Here is a 20,674-nt window from a genome sequence, read left to right as displayed (position 1 = left end):
GAAGGATTGATGATGTATTGACTCATTTAGAACAAAAAAAGTTACATTGTGTACCCTTAACTTGATTTGTCCAAAAGTGCATTATTGCATGTTCTTCGACAGGGCGACAAACCTTGTAATCATAGCCATGATCGATGTTGGGGAAAGTTACTTTTAAAAGTAATGCATTACAATTTTGTTATTTAGTTACTTTTTATGGAAAGTAATTATTATGTTACTTTTGTGTTACTTTTTCTCATCTGGGTTGGGCTGTTTGTTTGTTTTTATAACCACAAAAAGTTCTATTTTTGGCAAAAACGTAAAGGCCCTTTCACACCAAAAGATTATTTTTGTTGTAAATTTAAAAGTAATGCATTACTTTACTAGTTACTTGAAAAAAGTAATCTGATTATGTAACTTGTAATGCGTTACACCCAACACTGGTCATGATTGAAAGAAATGTGCCAAGAAACCTCTTACAAAAAAACACTTTTATTATTTAATGAACAAAAGTGACATAGCTGAAAGTTCAAATAAAAAAAAAAAAAAAACATGGTGTTTATTATCAGTTTGCAAAATTAGACCATCAGGTTACAAAATTTAAAAAAAACTTTTATAGAAAATTATAATACTAACAAATGTTTGTATTAAAAGCTGTTAAAGAACAGCAGGTTTAAATATGTACAGGCAAAAAGTTGCATGCAGATGCATGCGTTTGAGCGTTGAAAGAGCAGTGCAGCTGAAACGAAAGGCAGTAAATTGTGTGTGAAACCTCAAGCGTTAGTGACATGATTGTGAAAGTACTTTGACTTGCTGCACTAAAGAGACAGCTTGCATGCAAAAAGCAAGTTATATGAATGTCATGCATTAAATATCAGGGCTCATACACCTGTGCATATTGTTGCAAAGCATCTATATAAATTCATCAGCTTTCAGAATAATTATATGAATGTGTTTGTGTGTGAAATGTAGCTTTAACCTGCCATATAACTTATTTTTAAAAGAACTTTTAATGCTGTGTTTTTGTATGCACCAATGCTGCTGTGACCTCTCGCCTTAAATCTGTCCTTCAAACTTCTGCCTTCTGTTTGGCTTCAGATGAACGTTATACGCTGATCCCATATGCTTGTCTGTTATAAGGCAGCCGTCTGTAATCATGGTTGAAGGATCACAGGTTGTTGGCCTGTATGATCTGATGTAGGATGCTGTCTACATCAATCGTGTCGTAGCTGATTCCCTGCATATCCAGGTTTGGTAGGATGGAGGACAGTAATGCAACCACATTCCGACGGATGGACCGCAGCCTCTCCAACGTCACACTGCTGTCAGGGAGCAACGACAGACAGATGTTCATATACATAAAAAATACACAGTTTGGGGTCAGTGTCAATGTTTAACGTCTCTTACGCTCACCAAGGCTGCATTCATTTGATGGGAAAAATACAGTAAAAACAATTTAAAATAGCTGTTTTCTATGTGAATATATAGTAAAATATAATTCCTGTGATCAAAGCTGAATCCAGTCAGTGTCACATGATCCTTCAGAAATAATATGCTGATTTACTCAAGAAACATTTCTGATTATTATCAATGTTGAAAACAGTTGTGCTGCTTTATATTTTTGTGGAAACCATGATGCATTTTATTTTATATATATATGGTCAGGAAAATTTTTTTGAATACAATAAAAGTTTTAAAGTTATTTTGTAATCCGACATACACACCTGTTGTAAGTGTGGTTGGGTGTGTTGGTGCTCTGGTCTCTCCTCTCTTGTGTGTCTCTCTCTGTTTGTCTCACTCGGTTCAGCAGTTGGTCTCTCTCTGTTCTCAGCTCAGTCAGATCAGTTAACAGCGCCTGGTTCTCACTCTGGAGTTTGGCTACTGTCTTACTCCAGTAGAGCTCGTCTCTAGGACTCGTTTCTGCCTCCTGCTGGATTGGGGATGAGCTGCTCTGCTGCGCAGGAGGCCCGCTTTCCTGTTCTTCTGATTTCTACAGATTGAAGGTATTTAAGGTTTAGAATTCAAATTTCCTGATAATTTATTCACTCCCATGTCATCCAAGATGTTTATGTCTTTCTTTCTTCAGTCGAAAACAAATTAAGGTTTTTTGAGGAAAACATTTCAGGATTTTTCTCCATATAGTGGACTTCACTGGGGTTCAACGTGTTGAAGGTCCAAATGTCAGTTTCAGTGCAGCTTCAAAGAGCTCTACATGATCCCAGACGAGGAATAAGGGTCTTATCTAGCAAAATGACAGGTCATCTAAAAAAAATAAATAAAAATGATATACTTTTTAACCACAAATGCTCATCTTGCACTGCTCTGAGATGCTCCACGCATTACGTAATCACGTTGGAAAGGTACCACGGTAGGGTGAAAACCTCATTTTCTCCTCCAACTTAAAAATCGTCCAACATTGTTTTACTTTTTTTTTGTAAAGGCCGTTAGTCTTTGCAGTAGACACTTGCTTTGTACTTCCACCTACGTCACGCGTGACCTTTGCAACGTGATTATGTAATGCGTGGCGCATCACAGAGCAGTGCAAGACCAGCATTTGTGGTTAAAAAGTATATAATTTTTATTTTTTTAGAAAATGACAGATGGTTTCTCTAGATTAGACTCTTATTCCTCGTCTGGGATCATGTAGAGCTCTTTGAAGCTGCACTGAAACTGACATTTGGACCTTCAACCCGTTGAACCCCAGTGAAGTCCACTATATGGAGAAAATCCTGGAATGTTTTCCTCAAAAACCTTCATTTCTTTTTGATTGAAGAAAGAAAGACATGAACATCTTGGATGACATGGGGGTGAGTAAATTATCAGGAAATTTTAATTCTGATATGAACTAATCCGTTAACTTTATCCACATACATACATGTAAATCAATATATACTATATAGCAAATCTCAACTGCTTGATTCTTAATTTTGTTGCAAAATGTAGCTACATTATCACCCTGCTCTTTATTATAAAGTTGGATATATATACATCTGCATACATACACTTGTTTAGGCTGGTAAAAGGTTTATAAAAACTTCTCATTCCTAATCAAGACTATATTTTTGAAGCACTGCAAAATCAAACTTATTGAACATGCATCGACGATTATATTGGCACAATCTAATTTATTTTCTACATTAAAGTTTTCTATTTTTCTTATTATTTTTAATATTAATACCTCATTCTTAATATTTTTAGTATTAATACCTCATTCTTAATATTTTTTTCATTTCCGTAACTTACGTATCATTACCGCAACAGGTGATAATTTAATGTTTATTTAAAAAAAATGGAAAAATAGTAGTTTGCTTTTAAATGCATGTGCAGAATCTATACAATATGTTCTTTAAGGTTTGCCACATCATTTTGAAAATATGTCAGGTTTCAATAAAATAATACAAATATTTGGTTGTAAATGGTGGCAGGTGTTGTGGTAATGAGAAAAATCAGTCAAAATCAAATAAAAATGTAAATTTAAAAATATATATTATTTCAGAGTTTCAAGTAACTGTGCATGACTGTTAATAATCAATTTTTAAAAATGTGAAAATGTATTAGCTTTCCTAACGGTATTGACATTTTCAGACTGTTGCGGTAATGAGATATTTAAGGACTTGTTTTGGAAAAATATGTTAAAAAAAACGTTTTCAGTATATATTTTATTTCACAAACACTTAAGACCTTGCTCTGAATGTCTAAAAAAGGAAATTTGTTGATGCAAACATTTTTACATTTTTCATGTTTAAAAACTTTTCCATGTTTGAAACTAAGATTTTGTAATAATCACCCATATACTATATAGCAAATCTCAACTGCTTGATTGCTAAATGTAACTATATTATCATCCAACTCTAATCTGTTAATGCAACAAGGCATGAAGATAATAAGACATAAACATTAACATCATGATTTTCTGTAAAGCTGTTTTGAAACAGTGAAAATCGCTATATAAATAAATCTGACTTGCTTTTAAACTCTTGAACACATTTTAATTTTACCTGACAAGCAGAAAGTTCCTCTGTTGACACTGGGTTCAATCTTTCGGCATTTTGGTCACATGACACTGAACTTCCATTTTGCGCAAGTCGCTCCTCAACCGTGGTGACATCAGAAGGCCCGCCCCCTTCTGCCTCCGTTACCATGGCAACCTCTGGCTCACGGATGCCCAGGATTCTTTTTAACCGCTTCGCTTCCCGCTCCAGCTGAGCGAGTCTCTGAGCGAGAGCGGTGCGGTCTGAGCCGTCTGTCGGTAACGGAGACACGGGCTGAAATCCCGATCTGCTGAGAGGAGTGACGACCACCGTCTGAGCCATGGTCATGGAGGTGTGTGGCGAGAGCGGGTGAGGCGGGATCCTCGGCTGATCTTTGGCCATCTGTGGCCCCTGAGACGTCTGGGGCTCTACGGGGCCCTCGAGCACAGCGGCCTCTGGCTCAATGCTGTCCTCCTGAGCCGCTGCATCCACCGCTGGTGATGTGTCTGTGTTTGTCTCTGAAACTTCATGCGTTTTGTCTGTTGTTTCTGTCTCTCCCTCAGATGGGACGTCTGGAGATCCAGCATGGTTTGGGGATTTATTGCCCTTTTCAGTGTGTGAACATGCATCTTTCCTTCTTTTTCTAAAAAAAAAGTTAGTAAAAAGTCAGATAAACCAAGATGCCATGATGCCATGGAAGCCAAAATATGATGATTCCCTTTCTGGGACCCAATAAATTATAAAAGAAGCTTTATATTTCCATGTATAAAGACCCACTTATACTGTAAAAAAGATTAAAAAAAATATTTTAAATATGTGTAAAATATCATCTGCAAAATATTTACTTTTTAATAAGTTATAAAGTGTATTTAGTTATATTTAATAAGTTAATCACTATCTTTTATCTACCCACCATCATTAAATCTGGTATATTTTTAACTTTTATTTATTTTTATATTTTTTTAAACATTTTTACAGTTTTTCTCTTGAATAATAATGCAAAATTATACATAATATATATTAAAGTATTTATATATTTAATTATTTTAAGAACATTTTTTAAATGCACTTCTCAGAGTTTTATATATAGTTCAACTTAATTTTTAATTAAATTAAATGTAACTTAATTTAATTTAAATCACAGAGGGTCATGCCCTTGAGTACTGCGTTTTTTCCTCACCACTGATACAAGAACATTTGTTAAGTATGTTAAATGAAATCTAAAGCATTGACTGAGCATTTGCATCTGCGTTTGTGTACTAGCTTCCGTCCTAAAGATGAGCGACGGTCAAAGAGATTCTCAAACACCACGAGTGCATGGAAATGTCTGAGTTCTCTATCTGTCTATCAGACCTCGGGGAGGGTGATGACTCTTCCTCTTCTGTGGCAGTGACTTGGACTCCATCCTCATCTGTATCCTGTGTATCTGTCGTCATGACAACGGTGACCTCATCCTGTTTGCTCACTGATGTAGGTTCAGATAGTCCTCTACAGAGAAGTTGCACTGGGCTTTTAGTCATCTACAACACACACACACACACTTAATATAGTCTGAAGTGAGAGCAATGTGTCAAAACCAAAATGAGAAGTTGAGTTTCACATTAATGTAGATCATTTCTATAAATGCCTCTGTATGGCCACAAAGAAAGAACTGCAGCCGTGAGAATCAACTACTAGAATACAGTTTCTTATTTCTTAATTAATGCAGCTCTTCTTTTTTATATAGTAATAGGGTGGTTTATAGATGCATTATGTATTATAAACACTATAATTTCTATAGTGCTGTCAAATCGATTAATCGCGATTAATCACATCTAACATCAGTTAGTAAATATATATGTGTGTGTATAGATAGATAGATAGATATACTCAGATCAGGCATAACATTATGACCACCTTCCTAATATTGTGCACCCCTGAAGGTGTGCTGTGGTATTTGACACCAAGATGTTAGCAGCAGATCCTTTAAGTCCTGTAAGTTGTGAGTTGGATCTGACTTGTTTGTTCAGCATATCCCACAGATGCTCGATTGGATTGAGAGGCCAAGTCTAAACCTCAAACTCATTGTTGTGCTCCTCAAACCATTCCTGAACCATTTTTGCTTTGTGTCAGGAGCATTATCCTGCTGAAAGAGGCCACAGCCACCAGGGAATACCGCTTCCATGAAAGGGTGTACATGGTCTGCAACAATGCTTAGGTAGGTGGTACGTGTCAAAGTAACATCCACATGGATGCCAGGACCCAAGGTTTCCCAGCAGAACATTGGCCAAAGCATCACACTGCCTCCGCCGGCTTGCCTTCTTCCCATAGTGCATCCTGGTGCCATGTGTTTCCCAGGTAAGCGACACACACACACACTCGGCCATCCACGTGATTCATCAGACCAGGTGATGAAGAGATAATCAGTGTTATTCACTTCACCTGTCAGTGGTCATAATATTAAGCCTGATCGGTGTATATACTGTATATACACATACTTCACACACACACACACACACACACACACATATATATATATAGCCTATATTTTCAAACGTTTATGTTAGGTGCGATTAATCGCAATTAATCAATTTGACAGCACTAATCTATCTATCTATCTATCTATCTATCTGAAAAAAAAAAACAGATAATATATTTTATATATTTAATTATTTGGCCAGACTGCAGATAAACTATAAATTATGGGATGCTTGGCAAACTACAGTTTCAAAGTACTGCAGTTTCCTGATACTGACACACACACAGTTTGTTTGCATAGGCAAAGCTCTCACATTCATGCTCACACAAATTATTTGTCATGTCTGTCATATGCAAAAGAAGATGACCACACACAACCTACAGAAAACATTTATACAGACCAAACACACACACTGAGTCAACAAGCCCACAGAGACTGTGATCACACCCTGACACTTGTGAGAAGTCAGAAACCAAAGTTCCTGTCCTTAGAAATGTGTACTTCCTCATCTGAAACAGAAATAGAGGTGAATACCTCCATAGATCTTCCTCTTCTCTTGATTGAGGCATTTTCCCTGCGCAAAAGAAAACAGACAGCAGTTTAAACACACACACACACACACACACACACACACACATTAACAGTATTGTGTTCAATCATACTCCAATTTCAGGATGTGGATGTGGAACCACACCATTAGTGTAAAGCTTAGAGATATTTATACTGTCTTAACTGTTTTTTGAATGTTTTTTCATAGCTGGGTGATCTGACATCAGCATTCTCGTCCGTATCCTCCGGTAGCAAACAGCTCCTGAACAACAAAAACCCAAGAATAAATAAGACACGCTTTGGAATATAATATTATTGTGCGGTTTAGGGCATACTATGCTGTATACACTACTGTTCAAAAGTTTGGGGTCTGTAAGAATTTTTATTTTTTTTTTAATTGAAATTGATATTTATTCAGCAAGGATTCGTCAAATTGATCAAAAGTGACAGTAAAGACATTTATAATGTTGAAAAAGATTTCTGTTTCATATAAATGCTGTTCTTTTGAACTTCTTGGGGAACTTCTTTACTGTGTTTCAAAAAATAGTACGCTAAACATAGATGTGCTATGTTATCACATGATGTCATTGCATGTTAATTCGGTAAGTCCAGTTACCTCTGAAACAAATGTTATGTCCTTAAAGTTTTGTCAGTTTAATCAGTTAAGTCATGATAGAGATAAAAAGCAATGCATATTCAGTAATACTTCCAGTTCATTTGTCACATGTCAGGTCGACAGCATTGCATTGTGGGATACACTATTTCATTCACGCAGTGTGCTCTGGTTGAATGCAGGATCATCCGGCACGGGTACTTCATGCTTATTGTGCACGGACAGTGAATTTGCTTATTGCAAACATATTGTAAACATAGTGAAAATAAAGCATGTGTAGCATACTAGTGTTCCGTTCGGAATCAGATGGGCACAGACTCACCGTAAGCGTGGGATCGGGTGCATGCAGCATCTGAACGGATCAGGAACGCTTCCAGCGAACAGGTGAGTGGTGATTCCTCTCCATTTCAAACACTCCTCGCACTGAATCCATGTCACATCCCTTATGATAGAAGAAAGCCATTAATACACCAGCTGTTCAGAGTTTGTTCTGTGGAGATATTTCAGTCATGAAAGAGCTTGACGGCAGCAGGTTTGTTCATATGTTGATGTATTTCCAGTTGAAACAGAAAGTTGGGGCTTGTCCCTTTTAAGAAAAGCCACTAGCCTTTAGTTCAGCTTTGATTTATTGCTTGTCAAAGGCAGGTAGAGCTGCAGGAATTACATATTTTTATAGGCCAAAAACCAAAAACGAGTTGCATTTTAGCACAATCAGCTCCATCATCCTGGTTTTTTGAATGGTTTTTGGTTAAATGGCTGAAATAAGTCCTGTGGTGAACACAATCTTAAGATATTCTCATGTTTTTATCATCGACATAAAATGCATTAGTAATACTGGAAAAAGGATTTTTGAAAAACTTTCTCTGAACATTTAAAAAAAAAAGTTCTTTGTTATGTGAACATTCAGGAAACATTACATTTTATAATTTTGCAAATATTATGGGAATGTTACTTTGTAATGTTATCTGAACGTTCTGAAAATTTCAGGAAAAACGCTCCATGAACAATGTATAAGTAACGTTTTTGTGCAAACGTTATTAAAGACCAGATAACTTTGAGCAAACGTTCTACTAACGTTACTGTTCATAACTTTGAGAGAACCTTGGCAGAATGTTCTAAGAACATTATTAAAGATAACCTTGAGCAAACGTTCTATTAACGTTACTGGAATGTTTGTTCATAACTTTGAGAGAACCTTGCCAGAACGTTCTGAGAACGTTCCCTGTCAGGTGGGCTGGTCCAGCACCAGCTCTAAGCAGATTGGACCAACATGGAATTCATGCTGGTTTATGTTCGATTTTTCAGCAGGGAAGGGAACCAGGGTGATGCAAATGTCTGGGTTGGCCTACAAAAATACGTCAGCAATCTATTCACAGAGGGTTTTGCTGAAGAAACCTGTTTTTCCTTTGATGGTGTTTGAAAACTATTCCTGTATCCTGAAGTCTTTGCAAGAATCATCTAAATTGCAATGCTGACAAAACAAAACAGCAATCATGGGAACCTTAACGCAAATGTGTGATCAATCATGTGTGTCCAATTGTTTTAGCTGTTGCATGATTTACTCTCAGACTTCACAGATGTACTGCTGCTATAAACCACGCTATTGTTTTAGCCATGTGATTAACAGTTTCACATTTCTCAGCACCGCCCACCTGCATTTAACAGCTTGACTCGACCTCTGCCATCACAAGACATCACACTTTTTTTCTGTGAGTTTTTTCTGTGATGCATGTATGTGCAAGGTTTGTGGTCTAACAGACAAATAGTCAGTTTTTAGTAAGCTTAGTTGCACCATCTCTCATTTTTTACCCACAAACCCACGGTTCAGTGAGGCCGGTGCTATTCCGGCCATCTGACTGACAGATGGCTGAACTTTCAGCAGAGCAAAGCAGGTGTGAGAAAACTGTAGTGTGAAAAGTTTTGGAGGAAAAAAAATCATACACTTCTTCTTCCTCCTCCTCCTCCTCCTCTTCCTCTTCATCATCCTCTTCCTCTGTTTCCTCAGTATCGCCTTCTTTGCTTTTTCTCTCTAAGGCTTGAAACTCTCTCTCTTTGGCTTTCTTTTCCTTCTTTTCACGCCAGTAGTCATTCAGTTTGAGACCAAGAGCAGCTAGTGTAAGTCTATGAGAAAAGCAGGGGGAAAAGCGCAGTTAAAAATGAAAATGATTAATACCAAAATGCAATTAAATACATGTATTGAATATATGTAAACATTAAATATAAATGTATGTACTATAAGTGCTGTCAAATCGATTAATCGCATCTAACATAAGTTTTAGTATATATGTATACGTGTGTGTATGTGTGTGTGTGTGTGTATATATATATAAATATATATATATATATATATATATATATATATATATATATATATATATATATATATATATATATACACGCACCCACACACACACATATATATTATATATTTATAAACTTTTATGTTAGATGCGATTAATCACAATTAATCGATTTGACAGACCTAGTATATATATATATATATATATATATATATATATATATATATATATATATATATATATATATATATATATATATATATATATACAATTAAAAATATTTTAACTGAAATTATAATATACATTTTAAATATTTTTAAAATATTTTCATTTTATTTTTAATATAACGTTAAACATTAAAAGTTGATCAGAATATATCGGTTGCATATATATATATATATATATATATATATATATATATATATATATATACACACACACACATTTAAAAATATTTTATATTAAATATACATTATTTTTATATTTTACTTTTAATAATTTAAAGTTGATCAAACCATATGTTGCATATATATTCTAAATATTTTATATGAAATATATATTATTTTTAAAATATTTTTACTGTATTTTATTTTTTATATTTTAAAGATGATCTCAACATATTTGTTGCATATATATATATATATATATATATATATATATATATATATATATATATATATATATATATATATGTATATATACACAATTAAAATATTTTATATGAAATGTATATTAATTTTTTATTTTTATATTATAAATATTTTATATGAAATATATTATTTTTTAAATATTTTTATTGTTTTTTATTTTTATATTTTAAAGATTAGCACAACATATTTGTTGCATATATATATATATATATATATATATATATATATATATATATATATATATATATATATATAGGCTATATATAAACAATTAAAATATTTTAAAATAAATATATATATTAATTTTTTATTTTTATATTTTAATTTTAATATTTTAAAGTTCATCACAACATACCTGTTGCATATATATTATAAATATTTTATATGAAATTAAATAAAATTCTACTTTTTATTAAAAATAAATAAATAAATAAAGCAAGAATGTACAGACATTTCATTGACTTATATTGTTAACTCTGTACTTAAACCCATTGTTTTTGATCAGTTTTGGAATTTCAGCTGTGGAATAAAATAATCTCTCTGAAGCAGCAGATTTGAATCATATGAGAATGTCAGTCCGGCATTCAAATCAGGAGCATTCCGAGCCGGCCGGTGCTGGTGTAGTGTCGCGTGTGAAAGTTTGTGGAAAGCTGCTGAAATGCACCTGTACTCTTTGGTGTATTCAAAATCCTGCTTGTTATGAGCAGGCTTGAGGAAGTTACACTCTATCACTCCGATGACCCCGACCCCTGACCTTTGACCTGATGACTTAAAGGAGAGAGACAGGAAGTGGTGAGTCACAGTGATACTTCCACCAAATGGCAAGTTAATGTTTTAAAAATGTGTTGAAGGTTTTCTGTACTGGTTTTTGTACAATATCTGTGTAATCCTGAGGAATGGATAATAATAAAATTTAAATGTACAAGTTTTTTGTGCAGATTAATAATTCCAGTACCTTGATTTGGCAGCCAACTTTCTCATGGGCCTTTATCAGTCTGTTTTTATGGTACATCATAATTCCATAGTGCTCCTTGTTTTTACGGTTGAATCCAAAAGTTATTTTCACTCTCTCGTTCTGAGCGGTAGCATTTAAAGAAAACTTTAATGTCCAAATGAGCTGGACTGGGGAACGATGGGAAAAGACATAACAAATAAATCCAAACTAAAACAACATTCCCAACGGTATTTCCATTTTCAGTTGATTTTCATAACCTGCTTTGGATGTAAAACACAGAAACAGGTTTTAAGGGAACTTTAACTTCAGGTTTTGAGGGAAGTGTAAGGATACAATGAATTGGGGTTTATAGACGTCGTTCTCAATCATGGACAGACTCTTGGCAACCAGCTTAGTCTGAACTTTCTTCTGTCTCAAAATGATCTGAATCCTGGGCTTCAGGTAAAGTATACTGAGATAAGCCTGCAGCGACAGAGAGAGGAAATATATTTGTGTTAATGTTTGTTTAAATCTCATCTGCATTGATCTTTTATAGGGCTCATATCAAACTGTCCTTGATCTTTTGAGATAAAACGTATTCAAAAGTTCCTCACTGGTCCAAAAAAAAAAAAAGCATTTATAGAAACCAAGCTGCAAAAACGACTCGTTTTGAATAGGGTTGGGCCGGATGACAATGCCATCGTCCATCGCCGATGGCTGACAGACATCATGATGTTGAACCTGCATTGTGATTCCCCCAACCAAAAAATCCCAAATGAATTATATGCTACTACGTGTTTTACACTAAACCACGACATTCAAATGGTGCACCGCGATCCGCATCCGGACCCCGGCATGTTTGCATCCGGACCGCCAATGAAAAAATCCTATTGGGTTTTTGCCGAGGGAACCAGGGTGATGCCAACTTATGGGTCAGCCTACAAAAATACATAATCACTGAAGCGCTCTATAAGAAGAAAAGGACTGCAAGCTCATTTCGCATGTGAAGACAGTGTTTACATTTGTGGAAAATATTTTGTACCTCAGATAAAAAAAGTAACTAATAATAATAGTCTATGATTTGAAGACTGTAGCTCTGGCTGTTTCACTGTTTCACATTTCTGCACCACAAAGTTACTTTAGAGTCTCAAAGTTCACACTGTGACACTGTATAAACATTCTCTCAGCTCCACCTAAAATTTACACACACACATTTGCATTCACACTGTACAACAACCACAGGCCATAAATATCAGGAAGTTTCTCGCTCTCTCACTCACTCTGAGAGAAAACTCCATCTCAGGAACGCTGTTACTTTCTCTGCGCTGCCTGTAATCTCTCCTCCATTTTCCCTGCGTCTCCTCCGACCGGATCTCCGGCAGACGGATGTCCTCCACATCGGTGTCAAAGTCAAACTCTGGCTTTCCGTCTTTATTTCTGTCAGATAAAATGATAAAGATTAGATTTCCAGATTAACACTTCCATCATCGCACTCCTTCGTTGCTAATTTCAAAATGTCATTTTAGAGGAAGAAACAGAGGCTTGAGATATTTATACCAGACTAATGTGGTTATTAATGCAGGTTTTAGAGAGAGAGTGTGTGTGTGTGAATTACCTGTGTCTCTCGACAGTGTTCGGCAGCAGAGTCTCTACTAATAGAAACTGTAAGTTTATCTGCTTCAAGAACAGCGCATTACCTCGCTAGTGAGAAATGTCATGTAGATTTTAAACTGATAAACTATTTTACTGATCAAATGGTCAGAGCAGCACTGATGACACGTTTCTGTGCGAGAGTGTGAAAGAGAGTATGTGCTTTCCATACATAATAAAGTGTTATTTTGTGGCAAAAAACATGGAACTAATTTGTTGTTTTTACCCTATTGTTTACTATATTAATTTGCTTGGTCGGTGTCCTTGTGGGGTTTTTTTTTGTTGTTGTTGTAGTCAGTGGTGTAATGTAACGAAGTAATAATACTTCGTTACAGTACTTAAGTATTTTTTGGGAGAATCTGTACTTTACTTGAGTTTTTATATTTCTTTCAACTTTTACTTTTACTCCACTACATCTCCTAAATAAAATGTATACTTTTACTCCGATACATTTTCCCAAAGCATTTTCGTTACTTACTACAAAATAAGTCGGAAGAACACAGACTACCAGCAAGCATGTGCAAACAAGTGCTCGCACAACCGCGGTTGATTTCATTTTCCGGGTTGCGTCCGTTGCTGGAGCGGCTGAGAAGAGTGCGCTGTCATTACGAGACATTACGAGAGCGACCTCTAGAGGTGAAATAATAACTATCACGATGCCTCGTATAAGTTTGTTTTGACACGTGACGTGTGGCTGCGCTGCACAGAGCGGGACACTTAAAAAACGGATTTAAAACGGACAACAAAACGGTATGTTATACAGTATACACTACAGTACATGTTTTCATATCATTATAAAGTAATTAGTTTGTTGACTAGATGCTGCATTAGTGGAGAACAGTAGTATGTTTGCCGTCGAGGCCGAGAGGATGCTAACATTAGTAGTACCTTAAGCGGTTAAAACAATGTGACAAAAACACCAACTGTTTAATGTCACGATTTTTACCATTCATTTGCATTAGTTTATGTCCATTTGTTCACTGTTATGCATTCGTTATCCAGCGAAGTTACATATTTAAACTGTATTCTCATCATGCAGCGACAGAAACATAACAAATCGAAATGTATTCGATTTCAGTTCTTTTTTATCGGTACTGTAACACATATTTTCATTAGATAATCGTCAAGTTTTCTAAAATAGAGGCAAATAATGTGTGAAAGTATGCATATAATAGACCCATGCTATGCCTTTGTGTGTAAAGATGGTCATTTTTAAGCATGACTGTTATGAAATGGTAACACTTTACAATAAGAGTCCATTTGTAAATTAAAAAGTATTGTACATTGTTAATTTCGACATTTCCATTTTTCCATTTTAATGTTGTCTCTTACATTAGTTATAATGCACTATGAATTAACATGAACGATCAATGTATAATCAATATATTAGTATTTTTATATTTAAAAATTACAATAAACATTTAGCCATTTTTTAATTCAAAGAAACAAAATGTAAGAAAGGGTTATAAATGAACATAATCATGCTGCTCAAACTGTATATAAAAATTTTGTATTTTACATTTACTTGTACTTTTACTTTCAATACTTAAGTACATTTAATATAAAAAAAAAAAAAACTTTTCAAGTACAAAAAATATCACATACTTTAAAACTTTTACTCAAGTAACATTCTAAACAGTGACTTTGACTTCTACCAAAGTCATTTTCTGGTACGATATCTATACTTTTACTCAAGTATGGTTTTCGAGTACTTAGTCTGTAAGGATCTTTAAAATAACTGAAATCATTTGGCGAAGTGATATGGAACTGTAATGCGGTCAAGATTTGCCGGAACTACTTTAGCCGTGCTTTTCCCTGAAAATAATTGCACACCTTAAGAACGTTCGTCAACCAATCAGATTCAGCTCTTTCTAAATTTACCAGAATTCGATAAATCATGCTTGAATATTGCATTTAATCTAGCAAGGAAGGGGTCTAATAAACATTGGTACTAGTCTTCTGTGCATGTCTCCTCTTCTCTAGCTTGCTTTCTAATCTAGTTATCAACTAAACCTTGCATTGTATACTAAGAATATTGTTGGCTCTTCGGCAAATGACTTTTGTTCCTCTTTTGTAAGTAGTTTTGGTTTAAAGCATCTGCTAAATGAAACATCTAACACCTTCAAACCAAACAACGGCAATCAGTAAATACAGTGAAAAACTATAAAAGATAAAAGCTAGTAAATTTGCATCAATAAAATAAAAATCAACACAAAAATATGATTATGCAATGGGCAGTTGCGTTTCTGATTGCTTAAATATGCTGTTTGCTAGAGTTGAGAGAATTGTATGCTTTTGGGTGATTAAAATATCTTTGTTAAACTAAGCAGTTCAGGGTTATATTCAAAACAAACACAAATCAGGAGTGTGTTGTTCCGACAGAGTCAGTGCACTCGCCTGTGCGCAACATTCAAATCACATGCAAATTAACGATGAGACTGAACATAATGGTTCTTCTGTCTGCATTTGCTCTGTAACATCTTCATCTTTATCACTACGAATGACCGCTTCCTTGCAACTAGTTAGAAGACTAACATGTAAAAACTGTGCCACAGACCTGCGGATGTTCCAGATGAGTATCTTGGTTCCTTTCTTGCCCTGTATGGAGTCCAGCTGCTCTTGTAACTCAGACTCGCTCTGGAAGAGAGAATATTTCAGGATGGCTCTCAGACTCGCCTCCGAATCCTCGGTTACCACCAGCGTCTGTGAGAAGGGAGTTAAGGGTGATGCTTGGTGCTACTGAGGATGGAGATGAACATCTGTTTACAGTCTGTAAGAATAGAGTACAAACAGCACACATGCATCCAAAACAAATCCATGCATCTTTTTTTTTTTTTTTTTAGAATTGCAAACAGAAAAATATATTTAAAGGGTTTGCTCACCCAAAAATTATGTCATTTATTACTCACCCTCATGTCGTTCCAGGAGACCTTTGCTCATCTTCAGAGCACAAATTAAGATCTTTTTGATGAAGTCTGAGAGGTTTGTCTCTCTCCATAGAGATCCGACACAACTTCCACTCCAAGGTCCAGAAAGGACGTAAAAACATCATTAAAGTACTCCAGTGGCTTAAACTCAATTTTATGAAGTGACGCAAACATAATTTACCACTTTATTTACAAAATAATATTATCCACGGTGTGTTCATGTGAGAACTGACATTGTATTATTGACAAACTGATATTATTGACTAACTGACAAAATATTATTATCATTGTGATGCTCTCCTGAACACTCGTGCATGTGCGTTGAGCTGACGTGTGAGTCTGAACACAACACGCGTGCATCTTGAAGCTCTCGTGAACACTCGTGCATGCGCATTGAGTTGATGCGTGAGTCTGAACATGACACGCATGCGTCTTGAAGCTCTTGTGAGCGTGCACTGCAGATCAATATATTTTAGGGGTGTGACGAGACGGGTATCTCACGAGACGAGACGAGACTCGAGATTGAGTTCACGAGACGAGACGATTTTTTCACACTATTTTTAAGAAATCCTCAGTGGCAAAATACATGACTAGAAAAAATATTCTGCAGGTGTATTTGAAATGTTTTAACTAATCATCTTGTAATGAAAGTCATTTCAGTTCTACTTTCTGAGACTGAATTATCATATGCAGTAAAAGACAACAATACTCAAGTACTGTAAAAGGTTTTGCCACTAACTCAACTGACTGACTTCTCTTCTGTATGATTTCAGCCTCTTCAGACCTTACTGTACATGATTTATGAGCTTCTACAACTTTTGACCTCCTAACTGAACTCCTTTCCACAAACTGATTATAGAAATAAAACAGTATAAATAAAAATGGTAACACTTTACAATAAGGTCTCATTTATTAACATGAATTAACCAACATCAACTAACAATGAGCAATAAATGTGCTACAGTATTTATTCATCTTTGTTTGTTAGTTAATAAAAAATAGTTCATGATAGTTCACAGTGCATTAACTAATGTTAACAAATGAAACCTTATTGTTTGTGCTTAATAAGATTAAGAGAAAACTGTTGTTCATTTTTATGGTAACACTTTACAATAAGTGCAACCATAATCGCACTCTCAATATTCAAAGTGCAAATAAGACCAAATTTTTCTTTGCCCAGCCTAAAATAGCTGTCATATTGAGAGATATTTGCATGCATCAGGGAGCCGCTTTCAAAATGCGGGGTACTGAAAGCGCGTTTGAACGCGCGCTCGCGTTTACTTTCACTTTCAGCGATCGCGCGTATCTCTGTAAATATGGAGCGGCTGCGACCGTTATCCAACTGAATTAAATGTTTTTTATTTAAATACAAAGCAAAAGGACAGTGGAGGCGTAATGTAAACGTAGAAATGTAAACTTTTCGCCTCGAACAGAAATCTCGTCGCATTTTAGTCTCGCGAGATCTCGTGACACGAGATCTCATCACACCCCTAATATATTTGTAAGTAAAGTGATAAATTATGTTTTTTAGCGCAAACAAAACACTCCCGTCACTTCCTAAAATTGAGTTTAAGCCACTGGAGTACTTTAATGACGTCATTCCTACCTTTCTGGATCTTGGAGTGGTAGCTGCGTTGGATCTCTATGGAGAGACACAAACCTCTCAGACTTCATCAAAAACATCTTAATTTGTGTTCTGAAGATGAACGGAGGTCTTACGGATGCTGAACGACACGAGGGCGAGTAATTAATGACAGAATTTTCATTTTTGGGTGAACTAACCCTTTAATTGGTTGAATCTTGTGCTGGGAGATCCATTCTGAATTAGGCCTACATAAATGAGTATTTGTGCTGAACAGAAGGATATTGGTCTGTTGGTTGAACGGGGCGATGGGTACGATCACAGCCTGAGCTTTAATAGCCTGTAAGAAGCTCTGGGACAGCATGCCCACGCTCTGACAGCCGCCGTTCTTGGTGAAGATCAGAGCATCGCGGCCCAGACGCATCGAGCCCGATTTAAATCCATTTCCGTACACGCCGATGGGCTGATGGCTGCTTTTACCAGAGCCTTTCTCTGTGAACCCAAAACTGAAAAGAGAAAGAAAGATTCACCTTCACCACCCTTAAAAAATGAACTGCTGAACAAGATGCATGATTCGAGGCGTCACTGGTGTGGCTGTTTTCACGCACCTGAGCATTTTGTGCAGTTTGTTGGGCGTCATGCCGCTACCATTGTCCATAAAACTGAGGCACAGCTGTTCTCTGAGCGTCACGACATCTATCCAGATGTTCTTGGCTGTGACGCCCGGGTCAGATGCATTATCTACAACGAGAATTTGGATTATTCAAATCATTTGAGAAAAATGTATACTGACATGCACAACGTTTGCTTTACTTTTTTCTTTCGCAGTGCAATTTGACATAAAAATCACTTTCCTTTTTTTCTCTTAAACTGCAAGCAGTTGCAAAATTGCAGAACTCTAAATTTAACTTAAAGTCTACAAGCCAAAACCAGACACGCAAGCCGTTTGACAGGATGTAGACAAGAAACTGCACACGTATTCAGACGGATTTAGTTAAACCTCATATCTTGATTATTAAGTGATCAAAGACAAGCACATTTAGAAATGTTTCCACCATCATCTCCATGTTGTGAACGCCAGTTTCCTGTCTCTAACAGTACTGAGATCTGATCCTGAAAGTGTCACATATTTCCATCAGCCTTTACCATAAACCATCTATCTATCGTAGCAGAGAAACCACAGGTGTAGTTCATCACATTAACTGTCATTAACGTGTCTCACTTACATTTCACAACACAGAGTGACTACACTACATCTATTGTTTCAGCAAACCCAACAAACTTCTGCTGTGTTTGTAAAGAGTGCTCGTGCATCTCTATTTACATTAATGCAACTTGCTTTAATATCTTAATGCATTAGATGCATTTATACAAACGGGCTTACAGGATTACGTATAAGTTGATGCATTCGCTGAGACACGAGCCCGAGATCTTACTTTTGCTTTACAGCAACAGAAATGATTTTGGCATCAAATGCAATGACATCCAGACATGTTTAAGTGTCCAGATGCTACGCAACCCGTGTACATTTGATACTACAATCCAAAACGTAACATTACCGCGCAAAATGCATGATGTGGTTCTAACATCACGCCATTAAAGAGACGATTAAAGCATCTTTCTTTGATTGTAGACTCCATCATGCGAGCTGCAACAGGTGCGAAAAGGTCTATCCAGTGTTGTGCGCGTTTATTGTCAATGAGATTTGGCGGAAGTTTAAACCGAAAGTATCACTGGCTCCTTAGCAAAACGGAGTTTTTCCTTCGAACACGTAAATGCATTTGTGTTTTGCTCACCGATGAGTTCAGCGACCGCACTGAAGGGCCATGTGTGACTGGTGGAGTTGCTCTCCAGGTACGACGGGCTCATCTATAAAAACAACATTACGCAATATAACAATCGTTAAGTACATGGTAGTGCGTGAGAAAAGACTTTTAGAGAAGATAAGAAAGAGTACACACAGAGCTCAGCCGGATCCCGTGTTCGCTCAGTCTCGCCATCATGAGGGTGAAAACACACGTCAGATGAGAAGAGATGCAGATGGTTCATTCTTCATCCGTGCAGCTCGAGCGCTTCCTCATTCAGCGTCTCTCTGTCTGTGTGTGTGTGTGTGTGTGTGTGTGTGTGTGTGTGAGGTGACACTCCCATTCAGAGCTGCACAGAGCACTGCTTCATCTACAAAGGGGGTTTTTCTTTTAAGAGCTGATGTTTCCTCTATGTTAACAAGATCATAATAGATATTCACATTTTTAATCATATAATTATTAATGTTTTGGAATTATATTTTAATATGATATATATATATATTTCTTACATCATTGGGTAATCTGATAAAACATGGTTATCACAAAAATAAAATATGTATTTATTTAAATGCTTTATTTATCATGATTTATTATAAATTATTATTTCAGATATCTATCAATCTAATTTAGGTTACACTTTATTTTAAAGTGACATAGTTATATTGTACTTACTCAAATAAGTACTGAGTAATATTAATTATCTATTATATTTTAGTTATGGTTAGGGTTTGGTTTAAGGTTTAGTTACTTGTTATTATCATGTTATTAATATAGTAAGTACATGTAGTAATGTGTAACTATGTCACCTTAAAATAAGGTGTTACCATATTTTATTAGTATTAATATTATAGATGTATGAAATACATTTTAAGGTAACACTTTATTTTACAGTTTCCTTGTTACATATGTTACATGTAGATACTGTAGTAATAACTATAAATTATACATAATTACATGCAACTAACCCTAAACAAAACCCTAATCCTACACCTAAGCCTATAGTAAGTACATGCAGCTAATTATTATTACTCAGTATTAAATGTGTAATTACACTGTACACGGACATCTTAAAATAAAGTATAATAAAGTATAACCCATTTTAATAATAATGCTGTCAAATCGATTAATCGTGATTAATCGCATCTACTATAAAAGTTTGTAAATATATGTGTGTATGTGTATATATATATATATATATATATATATATATATATATATATATATATATATATATATATATATATATATATATATAT

The 20,674-nt window shown here is 35.5% G+C and overlaps 1 protein-coding gene across 2 annotated transcripts; it reads right to left on the bottom strand.

The window, feature by feature from the left end:
- Positions 1-455: 455 nt before the first annotated feature.
- On the bottom strand, positions 456-19,735 carry zgc:152774 (uncharacterized protein LOC553526 homolog). Of its 2 annotated transcripts, XM_048187932.1 has the most exons (17): positions 19,575-19,735; positions 19,410-19,482; positions 18,222-18,354; positions 17,899-18,119; positions 15,662-15,809; positions 12,735-12,891; positions 11,809-11,937; positions 11,476-11,595; positions 11,185-11,288; positions 9,512-9,691; positions 7,893-8,012; positions 7,142-7,219; positions 6,943-6,982; positions 5,304-5,470; positions 3,978-4,593; positions 1,704-1,969; positions 456-1,301 (listed from the first exon to the last, which is right to left on the bottom strand). In XM_048187932.1, the coding sequence occupies exons 1-17, from the start codon at positions 19,614-19,616 to the stop codon at positions 1,148-1,150; spliced, it is 2,748 nt and encodes a 915-aa protein (XP_048043889.1). In that variant the 5' UTR covers positions 19,617-19,735; the 3' UTR covers positions 456-1,147. The 2 variants fall into 2 exon arrangements, with proteins under 2 accessions (XP_048043889.1, XP_048043890.1); XM_048187933.1 differs by lacking the exons at positions 19,410-19,482; positions 19,575-19,735 and adding an exon at positions 19,173-19,306.
- Positions 19,736-20,674: the final 939 nt, after the last annotated feature.

The sequence above is a fragment of the Megalobrama amblycephala genome, linkage group LG4 (assembly GCF_018812025.1).
Source record: "Megalobrama amblycephala isolate DHTTF-2021 linkage group LG4, ASM1881202v1, whole genome shotgun sequence".
NCBI classification, from domain to species: domain Eukaryota; kingdom Metazoa; phylum Chordata; class Actinopteri; order Cypriniformes; family Xenocyprididae; genus Megalobrama; species Megalobrama amblycephala.
The sequence above is the reverse complement of the archived record's forward strand: the minus strand, read 5'-3'. Positions and strand labels throughout refer to the sequence as shown.

What these genes read in the sequence shown, in the direction of transcription:
- zgc:152774 (XM_048187932.1), bottom strand. Translation starts at nt 19,616, where the DNA reads ATGATGGCGAGACTGAGCGAACACGGGATCCGGCTGAGCTCT. An exon ending in CACCCGATCCCACGCTTACG is followed by an intron (nt 7,220 to 7,892) that starts GTGAGTCTGTGC and finishes TTTGTTGTTCAG; the next exon opens with GAGCTGTTTGCTACCGGAGG. An exon ending in GAGTCATCACCCTCCCCGAG is followed by an intron (nt 4,594 to 5,303) that starts GTCTGATAGACA and finishes CTTTTTTTTTAG; the next exon opens with AAAAAGAAGGAAAGATGCAT.